We start from the raw sequence: 14,084 nt of genomic DNA, 5'->3' as shown, positions 1-14,084 counted from the left end.
CCGTGCACACTGACCAAGAGCCACACTTTATTGTAATTGGGACAATTTATTTCATGAGCCAGTGGTTCTACTTTTTTTGTCCCTCCCACTCTTTTTTTTTTTTTTTTTTCATATATCGCTGCTCTTCAATATGTGAACGCAGTGTCTCAGCTGTACAGCTTCAGATGCTACAGTGAATTCTGATGGAAGAGTGATTACAACGTGCATGTGCAGAGGCAAGTCAACTGTCAACAGATGTTGCATCAGGTTTTGGCTTCTGGCACCAAAGCGATGCTGCAGTTAGTGATGTAAACTTGACTGATGCTTGATGTCTTCCTTATTTCAATTTACTGCCTCCTGCTTGTCAAAATGAAAATGTTATTTGTTCCCCTGTCTGTCTCTTTCAGCCACTCCGTGATGATGATGATGAGCCATGCCTGCCGCGCAACCGTCTGATGCTTACGTGCCGCGGATTTGTTTGTGAATTCTGCTCCCTATCATATACATCCTGACACATATTTCAGCAGAGCAGCGTGAGGTGACCTGCTAGCTGGTAAAGTCTTCACGTGCTTCTACGTGCTGCAAAGCTGGGTTTCCATACGAGTCTGAAATGGGTAAATTTTCCTCTCCTGAAGCTTCCAGCATTTTAAAATGAACACAAAAGTAGACTCCTGCCTACTGGGATAGCAGCAGAAACTGGCTCAGGTTGAAAAAATGAAAATGTTTACAAAAGTTCAAGCTGTGGATGTGCAGTAATAACCTGGCTATCCTCTGAAAGGGCAATCACACCATCATCACAGTTTCATCACTTAACAGGGACGAGGCCTCGGTAACGGGCTCTGCGGTGGCGAGCTGTAAGAGGCTGCAACATCTGCACTCGCAAACCTTCAAGGTCCTTGAGAGGAAATCCTTGTGCAACGACTCCCCCTCTCTTCGCACTGTGGTTCAGCACGCCACTCCACACATTATAACCGAGAAAAACAAAGCATCCTGTTTGAATTTTTATTGTAAAATTGGAAAAAAAGGAGAAAGAGAGAAAAGCCCCAATAAGCATTTCTTTTAGATACATATCTTTATCTTACCATAACCATAAAAGAAAAAGAAAAGTGGCCGAAGAAATAAATAATAAATTAAATAAATACATAAAATAAATAAATAAATAAATAAACATCAAGTTACATACTTGACCCGATAATTATAAAATTATTGAATCGTCAATCAGTAATATGAAGTAATCTAAGCAGCAAGTATTAAGAAATTTCAACAGGGGAAAAAATGTTTGGTTTCTCAGGCTAATACAGAACACATCATTTTTTTTTTTTTTTTTTTTTTTTTTTTTTTTTTTATAAAAAGATACTGCTTTCCCTGTCAGTGAATCCATGCTGTACTGACGCAGCCACAAAAACAGGTGGCACTCTCCTTTAAAAAAAAAAAAAAGAAGAAAGAAAAACCATACCACCTGTAAACTGCATTTTCTCTTCCAGGTTTAAAGAATAGTACTGAGATTCTTCTTTTTGCACCCTGCATGTCAGTAAAGTCTTCATCACAGACTCCATACTGCTGTTTCTATGTTTTTGTATGCTTTGTGCTGAGAAACCAGAAAGTTAACATCTTTATAAAGCGACCCACCCCCTCCCACTCCCCCATTTCAAACCCTAATCTATATGTACCCAAAGAAAGGCCCTGTGCTGATTTTCCACAATATACAGATTTCATATTTATAATAAGCTACTCTCCTTAGCATTCAAACCATAGTTAAAGAATCATATTGTTAATACTAGTAGTACCATAATCTTTAAACCCCCCCCCCCCAGCCCCTATTGAGCATGCTCAGAGATTGAAAGGGCACCATGGGATGACAAATATAAGACAAACATGATTTTTTTTTAAAAGTATGCAAGAGTGAAAACAATGTAGAAAGTAAACTTTAGTTTGACCACATGCAGCTAAATTATAACACTATTTGGAATCATTACTGCTTTTCCTTTTTTTTCTTCTTTTTAGTGGGTTTTTTAGTCAGTTTGGTCATTCAAAAATGTCAACTCATTACTTTCCCTTTTCTGAATTTCATAACAGATATGTTTGCTTATGCACCACATACAAACTGTCTCCATGCACAAACCTTTTAATTGAGTTCAATCAAATTTCATTTCTTTCTTTTGGCCGAATGAAATTAACTCGACATCTTTTTCAAACTCATTAAATTTCAGCCACAGCTGGCATCTTTAATGTGCATTACCCAAGCTGTTGTGAAGGCCAAATTTAATTTGATTTTAATAATTTAAAACAAAACCTCTCCAGTATAAATCCCATGAGAAAAGACTTTTGAGTAGGTTTATAAGGCCCTGTATGGCCTGGGGAAAGGAGGGCATATATCACAGCGTCCTAAAGCTGCCGGGCCCTGACAGCAGAAAGGAAACTCAGTAACAGTAACTCACCAGGGGGAAAAACTGTCTTCTGGCAAATACATGTGAAATCTAACCTTTTCACTGGAAAACCCTATTGAATACCATTACAGCCTGAAAGGACCTTCCTCCTAAAATGTTATGCTGTATCACAAAATCAAATACTTTTCCTCACTGATCAATACTTGACATGAAAATTAACACATATTCATATCTTAAATTTTCGAGGAATCTGGCACGTTTGACGTCTGATGAGGAAATGCAGTGGATATGCTTGCATAATTTGGCAATTCATGATGAGAAAAGGCATTTTTAAAGACTTTCTTTTTACAGCATCTAAGTATTGCCTGCAAGAGAACAATGTACAGTGAACGAGGGGAGCAACATTAATGGTCTCCTAAAAATCAAACGTCCCCTTTCTACTAATGCTGATCCTGTGAACCAGTAATCATACAAATAAAGAGAATAAAAACCAAAAGATACAGTCAAGGTGATGACATTTTCCGTTCCAGACTACAGTTTGCTGAAGACTCATTCATGTGTGGATGCGGCCATAGAGACAGCATTGGGATTCGATGACCGAAGCACTAATGTGTCTAAAGTTTAGAGCGATGATCAGAGTGCTGAGGTCACACACAGTCCTGAGGGGCAGGCTGCTTCAGTGCAAACTGAGTCAATGAATGGACATGTTGGAAAATATTTTCAAATTCAAAGACAACTGAGTGGATGTAATGGATAAAAAAAATAAACAAATAAGGCGACTCAGTAAAAGCAAGTCATGAAAAACTGATTTCATCTCGGATGTACTGTATGTGTGCGTGTCTCTGTAAAAAGCATCACCACAGATGACGCTAGTTTAGTTAATTAATCATATCTGATACAGCGAGATGTGTCGTGACCACACTGTATATAGGAGCCATGTGTGACCGGCGCTAATGGTAAGCTGTCGTCTGGTTGAAGCAGCAGCAGCTGTAGCAGCTACACTTACAGGCCTGCTGCTGTCTAATTGATGGATCATTTTGCTCTTAATTTGACCTCCTAAGGCTGGTAATGCCAGGCTGTTCCTCACAGTGTACAAGCTCTTACTGTGCTATTATACCCTTTGGAGAGAAAAAAAAATAAAAAATACAGCTGCTCTTCACTGAAGAACTTGTACGATCTACTCTAAACACTATATACAGATCCTGTCGCAGCCACGTAACCCTCACAACCTTTTTACTTTTTAGCGATAATGAAGTAGATTTAAGTGACTTTGACGTGTCCCACAGGGCCTCTGTCAGATTCAGGGTCCCCTCTGAGACTGTGGATGGTACTTAGAGGGAGAAAAGACTGCCATGCAACCACTGAGAGAGGAATGGACTCTGTCACTCTCAGTCAATTCATTCAAAATGCCAATGCGCAATTGACTGCGCATCTCTCTGCCCTGCAGGGCCGCTCCCCATCAGATCAATATTATCATTATCCTTTTTATGCTGTGGGTTGGCTCTTGGCCCCCGTGAACTGATGGTCCATATTAAGAGAGAGATATGCTGGCACTTGGAGGTGAGGAGAGAGAGACAGAGAGGGGGGGGGGGGAGAGGCAAAAGAGGAAGGGAGTGTGCTCTCACCTGCTGAGAACAGCTGGAGGAGCTTGGCAGCGGGAGAGGGCACGACCCGGCAGGGACCACTGTGACACGCCGATGGAATTTTTTTTTTTTTTACAACTGCTGTCAGGCTCATTTGTATATTTTATTAAGCAGTTACAGATGCTGTGCTGTTTTACTGCTGCGTATCCAGCTCAGACGGGCGGCACTTGAACCACAGTGCTTTATGGTCAGATTATCTGTAATATCAAGGCTTTAATGATATGGAATTACTCTTGCTTCAATTATGGAATTGCAAACGCGCCGACAAGAGCAGAAGACAGCGACACATGGCTAAATACACCGTGGATCAGCGATGTTTGCGTTAAGAGGCTGTTATTGTGTCACTTTTTGGCACTACTGGACTCGTTTTCTTCTTCTACTGACACAATGACGCCGACAGATGACACCTCCGAGATGAAATGGCGTGACGCAGATGAAGCAATGAGTGGCAAAAGAACATCTGAACATGCCCGAAACAATGTCTAACCCACATATTCTACGCCACTAAAATAGTATAGCTTTATACATTTTTTTTCTGTTTTATTTTAATATTCCTTAAACCCAGTAGCTATAAATGTAAAAGGAAAAGAAACCAAAACCCATTTCCTTTTTTTTTTTTTTTTCAACCTGAAGCTAGTATTTCTTCTTAAGTTTAACTTGTAATATTATTAGTAGTAGTTTGTAGTATTAGTATCATTAATACTATATATTACTGTTCAGAACAATAAAAATGTTTGGTCCTTTGGTCCCTTAGGGGTGAAAGATTTGCAGTTCTACTGTTGCTAATGGAAACCTCTGTAACCTCCAAGAGTCATAGTTCTGCGCTTGCTGAGAGAGACGGTGAGAGAATAAGAGAAAGAGGGAAAGAGAAAGAAAGTCTGTCAGTGGACGAATAGAATAGCTTCTTTTTTTCCACTGTTTTTCTTGATCTTCAAGTTTTAACCCTCATTTGTCCAGTACAGTAAAAGCCACAAGCGCCTCTTTCCTTATATATATGTGTATATAATATGTATATAGAAATCTATTTGTTGTTGCTGCTTTTTTGTTTGTTAGTTTGTTGCTTAATTAACAATTCAAGTCTCAACAAGAAAAAGTTCTGTTGTTCAGTCTCATCACATCTTTTTTCAGTTTTTTTTTTTCTTCTCATCTTTCTTGCACTGTGCCATCTGTTACTGTTAAGTCCCCCGGTGAAGCGCCTCCTCCTTTTTCGCATCTTCTTTTTCTGCCGTAATCTATATCTTCATAAGTAAATGCTGATATGTCTTGAAAGATTCCTTATGTGTTGATTTTTTTAAAACATATTTTTGCTTTAAAAAAAAAAAAAAAAAAAGTTTAACTCCTCCGAGATATCTTCACGTGTCCTCTAAAACCTGAAAAAAATAGAAGAAGAAGAAGAAAAAAAAGAAGAAGGCAATTTCAGTGCTCATTAAGCTGTCATTTCAAAGATCCACTTCTTTAAACTTTGGATAGTTCAATATGGCTTTATTATATCAGTGAAATGGTCTGGAGAGAGCTAACCCACACTGGCACACCAATCAATCTTTGTCAATCACGATGATGACAGATTTCCCCATAATTAATGCGCCTGCTGTGAGGCATATGAAATCAACCCTTATATATACAGTACATTATATCTAAATGTCTGTAGCTATGTAAACTCCAGAAATATTAAAATATTTAGCGTTGACAAATAGATAAAAGTACATGCTCTTAAATTCAGCCAATCAGAAGAAGTAGGGAGGACGACGCTTAAAACAAGTAACAGGGCTCACCTGTGCTGCTGCAATGAATACTGAAGGCAGGCTGTGTCAGTAAGGGCGGCTGGCATCCTTCGGTCTCTTTAGCTGCACTTTCAACCTCTTCATCCCAATCTGAAAGCCATTCATGGCTTGAATAGCTGCCTGTGCACTAGCAGGGTTGTCGAAGCTCACGAAACCTGTGGAAAAAGTACAAGTTCATCAGCCCTGTTGAGAATCAAGATCATTATGAGGGAGAAAAACTGCAGGAAAAAAGGGTGTTTAAGGAATAAACAAATATCTCTCGGTGTTCCCACTGCTTGATCAACATGGCGTGTCGGCCTCCTGAAGGAGTCTAGATGGCGATGTTGAGGCAGGTAGCACCTTTGGGCTGCCGAGCAAATGCTCAGTGCTTGTGACAGGGTGCTGTAAAGTTGTTTTAGAACTGAAAAAAGGCTTGAAGGATTCTTTTTTTGAGTTTAATATGTCCACAGTGAACACCAGTGTGTTAGAATTAGATTCCGACCAGCTGCTTGTTGTTGCACAACTTCGACTTGTAGCAACAGCTAAAATAACTGACCATTGTGGGGACTCCAGATGCAACAAGTGAGGGGGTGTTACTGTCACAAGGCATCACTGTTGCGATGTTGTCTCGGGGCTGACAGTTTTTGTAATATCAGGCAGTTCTGTGATCATTCAAAGAGGCATGTAAGAGAGTAAGTCATGTCAATAATATGGTGGATAGGATGGAACTGCTTATTTTGGAGGGTTTAATGGAATATAGAAATCTGTATCATGATCAGTTCATGCCAATAAATACTTTCTTTTTTATATATACAGTACAGGCCAAAAGTTTGGACACACCTTCTCATTCAATGTGTTCCTTTATTTTCATGACTATTTACTTTGTAGATTCTCACTGAAGGCATCAAAACTATGAATGAACACAAATGGAATTATGTACTTAACAAAAACGTATGAAAGAACTGAAAACATGTCTTATATTTTAGATTCTTCAAAGTAGCCACCCTTTGCTTTTTTTGATAACTCTGCAAACCCTTGGTGTTCTCTCAATGAGCTTCATGAGGTAGTCACCTGAAATGGTTTTCACTTAATTTAATTAGTGTTAATTAGTTAATTAGTGGAATTTTTTCCCTTATTAAATAAAAAAGCAAAGGGTGGCTACTTTGAAGAATCTAAAATATAAGACATGTTTTCAGTTATTTCACACTTTTTTGTTAAGTACATAATTCCATATGTGTTCATTCATAGTTTTGATGCCTTCAGTGAGAATCTACAATGTAAATAGTCATGAAAATAAAAAGGAAACGCATTGAATGAGAAGGTGTGTCCAAACTTTTGGCCTGTACTGTATATATTTTGTTTGACATAGCTTTCTGACACCCCCAAAAAGCCTAAAATACAAAAATTAATGTGCACAAGTCCCTGTGCAAAGTAGTCCGACCAAAACAAGAACAAACATCGCAGTTCCCCCAAGATACTACCCCTCCTCAAAACTATGCTGAACATCCTGTTTTCATCATGTGTAAAAATAAAGCCTTGAGAATTCAGTGACCAGAAACTGCAGTGGAGTGTGTCTCCGCTTGATGCGATCCCCTGTGTCTGTGGTGTCATTAGGAGCAGCCGATGACCCATGAAAAACAGCAGGAGCCTCTCCACGTCCACAGCCACCTGGGAGACATGTCTGCCTGGCCTGCTCGGCTCTAGGTTGGACCATTAGGGCGAAGGCTGGGAGGCGCGGAGGAGGGCTGAATGCAAGTCTGAAGAAAAGTATAGAGGCAGGGAAAGGAGGTGACCTCCTAACCCACCATCAGGTTAACACATTCGGGCTGGGAGCGGAGAGGAGATGGAGAGTAGATTCAAGCTTAGAGCTCTAAGCCCTCCGCTCAGTCCTGTCACACATTACACGTGTGCTTTGTCTCTTACTCTCCGTTTCCTTGTCTTTTGCACACCATCAATCTAGGTTTATCCCCTCATTCTCCTCTCTAGATTAATTACACCAGTGTGCTCCCTGTTTCCCCAGGCCTAACATTATGTTGTAAATGCATAGTGTATAAGTCAATACCGCAAATAGCTCTTCTTTCATGAATTTATATGTTATTAAGTCCCCCCAGGGAGACAGGGTGGGCGATCAATTTTGCCCAGGGTTCTGCTCTTCCCTGAAGTGAAAACAAATGCTGATCCATAACTGTCCCCCCCCCCCATCCTGTCTCCTCAAAGTTGTTATAAGCCCTGGGGCTAGTTGGTGTGTGCTGGCTAACGGAGCTAAAAGGGACGGGAGGCGCAGAGGTGTGTGAATCAGCCTCAGCAGTGAGGGTATTGACAGATATTGGGGTTACAGAACGGTGATGTGGATGCTAATACAGCACGTCAAGGTTTTCAGGTTACACAGCTGTCAAACAGAAACAAGGACATGGGCTCTGATCGACTGCATCATGGCTAGTTTGGCTACAATGTATTCAGCACATTTTCTACAGTACTGATGCCAAAACACAACAGTCATCAAGATGCAAATTCAGGTCAGTCAGTCAGGGGTAAGATCCTTCAACCCTCTCTGTCTGGGTGCTGTCAAACATCATCAAAGTCTACAGCACCGAAAAAAATGTTTGTTCAACAAATAGTTTGGTGCGCAGTCTGAAAATAAAAAATGATTATTAATAATTATTGTGAAAATGTAACTTGCACTATGAAGCTTCACGCCTTAGCTGTGAGCTTGTAAAAACACAACACCCACAAACGTCTATTTAAAAAAAACTACAAGACATCAGACTGCAAAAACAAACTTTGTTTTGTGCAAGAGAACATTGCTCCTGAAAACATCCATTATACATTTCCCTTGAGTGTATTGATGCAAATAGGCAGTGAGGTCATTTCCCCCTGTATATCTACTTTCTTTACATATCAGACATCATAGTAGAGGCCTGTGCACCCAGACCTGCCATTACTGCATCTGCATGTCAATGGTTAATAACTACAAAAAATATATAATCATACCCAATGCTTCATCTAAGTAGTAGTCAGGAGAAAATTGTACAGAAAAAGCAAAAGGCCCTTAATCTTATACAACGGTATAACTGTGTGTGGCTAACTCGATAGCTGTGTGTGAGTGGCAGTGAGTAACACACCGAAGCACTTGCTCTGGTTGGTTGCCCGATCCATGAAGACCTTAGAGGAGATGACGGTGCCGAAGGGCAGAAACATCTGCATGAGTTCATTGTCTCCAAACTCCTGTGGCAGGTGGTAGATGAACAGGTTACAACCCTCCGGACCTGAACACAGACAGAGAGAGAGAGAGAGAGAGAAAGAGAGAGAGAAAAAAAACGTTGGTTGGTGAAGGATCGAGAGAGAAAGACAGCTGTGAATTTGTCATTTTGATCTATGCGGTCTCTCGTGTCGACTGAATTAAGATAAGTGGAAATAGATTCTCAGGACGTCTGTGACATTATCAGTGATAACACATAACTGTTCTTAAACACAGAGATAAATTGAAATGTTTTTGCATTGATTTGCTGATACTCAATGGATGAGTGAGATTTGAACTTTCTATTTCTATTTTAAAAACTTTTCTGATTAAAAATAGCAGGACTAAAGCTAGATGATGGATAACATTTTCCATCTAGCAACTATCTGTAGAGTGATCAATGTGCTGCAAAAGAAATCTAATCTAATCGATCAAAACTAATCAAAAGAGCTTTTAAAAAAGAAAGAAAGAAAACCTGTCATAGGATGTGCAAAACGGATGGCCTGATTGCTTCATATGTGGCCTTCAATCATACTTTCGCACCTCCTGTCTGATATAGTTATTTCTAACACTGACTATTACTACACTGATTAACACATAGCCAATACTAAATGAACTGCTGTTACTAATTCACTGCAAAATACACAACTTCAATGCAACTTGAATTCATTATTATTGTGTAAACGGCAGTAGGTGTAGGTGGAAACCATTCTTGTAACCCTACTTTCAACATTTCCATTATTTTCATTTCCATCTGGGTTGTCGTGCAACTATTCTCCAAGCTAGGGATTTTATTATATAAGCTCTAATTATTACTTATGAAAAAAAGGCATGGGCCTATGTAGATTATATGTTACTTATTTAAAGATGTACAGAATAATATATATTGTTCAATCATTCTATCACTTTATATGTATCTATTACCTATATTGAGATGTGAACTGCATACACTAACATTGTTGTCTCAGCGGCTCTATTTATCTATTACAGAGAATGAGATGTGTACAGCGTTAAAGTAATATTCTTCTTTCACGCTCACATTCTTTATATATCATATATCTATTACACAGAATGAGGTGTGTACAGTGCTACAAAGTAATATTGGTTTCTCATGCTCATTTGCTTTATATTGTGTCTATTACACGGGATGAGATGTGTGAAGCGTAAAAAAAGTAATAATGTTCTCTCACCCTCACCTTCTCTCTGCTGCTGCTGCTGCTGGATGACCTGGGGTGGTTGGGGCAGTGTCTGGCCAATGGGAGTCAGCGTGGTGGCTGGGTAGATCGCTGCAGAGAGAGGTAGCGAGAGAGAGGGAGAGAAAGGGGGACGAAAGAGTACGAAAGAGAGAGAGAGAGAGAGAGGGAGAGTGTAAAGAAGGGGATCCCACAGAGAACAATGTCAAGGATGCTGAAGGACAATCCCACAAGCATAACATGTGTAATTAAAGGCTCTCTGATGGTATGTTCTAAGGCGCTGTCCGACACTATCTGAATACATACTCATACAGTACTTAACCCTGCAGTAACTGTCTCGTAGCTGCTACAGCATTTACGGCGGATTGTAAAAAAATCACAGAAAAACGGCATAGTAAACAAAGCTGTCTCCCACCTGTGTATTGCTGTACTCCAGTGAAGGCTTGCTGGAGGGTGTCAGCAGCCGTGGGGCTCTGGGTGGAGTAGGGTGGCAGGCCGTTGGTGTACAAAGTCTCCACAGAAGGGTGTCCGTTGGGCTGATGAGGGATGCCGGTGAATCCGTTGACGATGGGCGTGACGATGCTGGGCACGGCGGAGGTGGTGATGTTGGCTGGTGGAGAACTGAGGCCTGCTGGGAAAAAAAGGTGTACCGTTAGTGGCTCTATCTACATAGCTCGACATGATACTACAAAAACAGTTGTAATGTATTAAGACGTAGGTACGTGTACACATGGACATGCTTTCCTACTGTGTACAAAGAGTAAACACACCCCAGCACAAGAAGATACACACACACACACACACACACACACACACACACACACACACACACACACACACACACACACACACACACACACACACAAAGCACTGCATCTACTCTCTAATGCAAGGACACGGTTGCGACGTGAGTCTGTCACATATCCGCCGTTTGTCGTGACACATCCTGCAGGATAGCAGGGAAGTCAACCTGTGAAAAATGAGCCTGTCTGCAGTGGTTTTGTGATACCCTGCTGGCTCGTACAGCTCAAGATGATGAAACCACTATGCAACTACTGAGAGAAAAAAAAAAAAAAAAAAAGATCCGGACTAAATAGAAGATTACAGCGGAAGATTTGCTTGAACGAGCAGGTAGCAAAAATACAAAGATGCCTCTTACTTTTATACGTCATAAAAAAAGACAAAATAACAACAGTTGGCAGTTTGACAAATGGGTGGGTCATAACATATATAGTACATGCCTGAAAGGCAGCTGCAGGATGGTTCATGAGTGGAATTGAAATTGGATGCTCCCTGTCCTCTCTCATTCAATGCATTTTAAAAGGACCCTCCTTTGGAAAGTGTTTCCAATTATGCCAGGAACATCAAAGTACCCATTTTGAGCAAAATCTCACTGTGTGATGGTCTCTCTAAAAGGGCTGCTCTGGGGCAAAGCATCCAAGCTCGTTGAAGTACAGCTCCCCTGAGGACCACCTCTCAATCTGGAAACCCTCGCTCTGATTGGACAGAAAGCCCAGGTTGTCACGGAAACCCTTCAGCAGGCCATATCCCCACAATCTGGTGCCTGAGTAAAGAACCCCCTGTGAGAGGTGGTCCAGATAGGGTAAACAACCACATCCCATATACGCATAGCATTCGCTGAGATTTATGCTAATGCCACAGTAAATATGCTGTACATCACACGCTGAAACCTCCCACCACTGAGTAATATCATCTACATATCCACGTGGAATTGCTTTTCTTCTTCTTTACGTACATTCTCTCCTCTCGTCTCCCTTAGTCTCCTCTCCCTGCTTCAGCATTTAACTCATGAGGAGGCTGACAGTCGGGCAGGCAACTGCAGTGACCAGGGGGAATTGCCCGGTCCAGTGAGAGCTGTTGTGTCTTTTGCACTGTTTTTTTTTTTTTGAAGCCTCCCCACGATTGCTTGTTTCCTGCGGAGCTGTGATGAATTAGACTGCAGCTTCAGCCCATTCTCCTACCAGGACCCAGGAGACTGCCGCTCCTATTCTGAGGGCTAGAGACAGCTAGTCTGCTCGGGCCACACGCACTCTACTGTACCGCCAGATAATGCACCCTCTCCATCATCAGGCAAATTCATTTTCCAAGGCTTAGCACTGCTGTGGGAGCACACGTCTATGTATGTGTAGCAGTTGTAGTGATGGTAGGAGTAGCAGTGGTAGTAGTAGGTGGTAGTGTGAACCCCTTACATGCAATTACATAAGTTCTAGGGTCAGCAGTTGGACATGACATCTGTGGTGAGGGAGAACATGTGACAAAAGTAACAGATTGAGGCCACCGAGTGCAGTCAGGTTATCATGCTGGAAATGTCACAGCAGGGAATAAGCATAACAATCACAGTGTAATAAAGACAGCACTGATATTGTAGTGAGGCAAAGCTCTGAAACATTTATCCACAATAACTAAACTGAATTGTAACAAATACTACAGTAGCTCAGCTGTAAATGGATTGGATCACAAAATGGAGTTAAAGGAAAAGACAATAAGCAACACCATGGCCGATAAAACACTGATTACATGAGAAAGCTATTTATGTAGCCTAGTCATCATCTTTAGCTTCACTATTACAATGACCCAATATCCAAAATGAGCAGACCCTGAGAAAGTTCTCCTCAGTTGAAAATGGGAAAGTATTTCCTACTATACTGAACTAGAAAATAACAAGACATTTTCATTTTATACCTCAGTGGACATTTAGTTCTTGCATTGTGGGAAAGTGTATTCATAGCCTGTTTACAATGCACACACACGAGCGTGTGTGGATGTCAGTGTGTGCTGTGTGTCTTGGCCTGTAATAATGACATGTTGTTCCCCACTCTGGCATGGCTGAATACGAAGCTACGGGACAGCAGATTACATATTCTAGACAGCAAGCAACTAACTAGCACTTCTCCACTCTTAATACTGCAAGAAAGAGGCCTGCACTGCAAAACAGTACGGATATGTGTATGTCACATATATTTATGTTATGGAAGCAGAATTACATTCATATTCTTGCAAGCTGCTTCTTAGAGGGGGAAAACTGTTGATTTGCTCCTTGCCACGATTGCTTTCACGAAAGAAGTCTTCACATGCGACAGAAGCATTTGTTATGCTAATTATACATTCAAATCAACGAGCAATGCTATACCCATAGTGGAGAGTGCAGTCATTACCAGCACAAGGGCTTGTCTTTCGCTGGAGCAAGTAATAAGCACTCAGAACAGATGCTTTCATCTAACTGATTTAAAATGTGATGCATTTACACTCAAAGAGAAAATGTCTGTCTGGTCCTTAAAAGTGTGAATAATAAATCTGAATATGGGAAGGGCAGCTTTTTAAAAGGCCAGTTAGCATAACAAGAAAAACTATGTGACTTTGAATACTTCCCCTTTGATTACTAATAAATAATTGTGTGGCAAATAACATGCAAATGCACTTCCAAATTAATGTTTCATTGTCAAGTACATATTTAAATGCACATTAAAATACAATTAAAGCGAGGTATAGTCTAGTAGGTATAGTTCTGTGTTAAATAATAGTTGATTCTTACCAATAATCTCATCCACAACCGCTTGTAGAATGTATAGAGTCTTGACACCTGAATTTATTCACAATTATATAAAAAAAAATATAATGTGTGTTTCTGGCTCCAAGCTGATGCTGAATTAAGTTGAGATTGTTAATTTGTCTATAGCATATAGAATAGATATAAATTTAGGTATGATGCAAATTAGCGACAACAGGCATTTATGGTGAAATTCTTTACAAAATGGTAAAATTAATAAAACACATTTTCCCATCTCAGATATGTAGATTTTATTCATGTCACAAAGTTGTTAGAACTTCTAAACTTTAAATGACAAATAAATGAATCTCTCCTA

General features: G+C 40.4%; 1 protein-coding gene across 14 annotated transcripts in view; it reads right to left on the bottom strand.

Annotated features, from left to right (window-relative positions):
- Nucleotides 1-1,306: 1,306 nt before the first annotated feature.
- The window catches only part of celf5a (cugbp, Elav-like family member 5a), a 202,058-nt gene continuing 189,280 nt past the window's right edge, over nt 1,307-14,084 (bottom strand). For 6 of the 14 annotated variants that reach the window (XM_039811678.1, XM_039811682.1, XM_039811680.1 and 3 more), the window contains exons 8-12: nt 10,616-10,831; nt 10,198-10,293; nt 8,892-9,035; nt 5,782-5,945; nt 1,307-5,379 (exon numbers count right to left, since the gene is read on the bottom strand). In XM_039811678.1, coding sequence (XP_039667612.1) covers nt 5,818-5,945; nt 8,892-9,035; nt 10,198-10,293; nt 10,616-10,831 — 584 coding nt within the window. In that variant the 3' untranslated portion in view covers nt 1,307-5,379; nt 5,782-5,817. The remainder of the gene's footprint in view (nt 5,380-5,781; nt 5,946-8,891; nt 9,036-10,197; nt 10,294-10,615; nt 10,832-14,084) is intronic. The other 8 variants (XM_039811679.1, XM_039811686.1, XM_039811687.1 and 5 more) reach the window with 3 other exon arrangements.

Source organism: Perca fluviatilis, chromosome 9 (assembly GCF_010015445.1).
Source record: "Perca fluviatilis chromosome 9, GENO_Pfluv_1.0, whole genome shotgun sequence".
Lineage (NCBI taxonomy): Eukaryota > Metazoa > Chordata > Actinopteri > Perciformes > Percidae > Perca > Perca fluviatilis.
The sequence above is the reverse complement of the archived record's forward strand: the minus strand, read 5'-3'. Positions and strand labels throughout refer to the sequence as shown.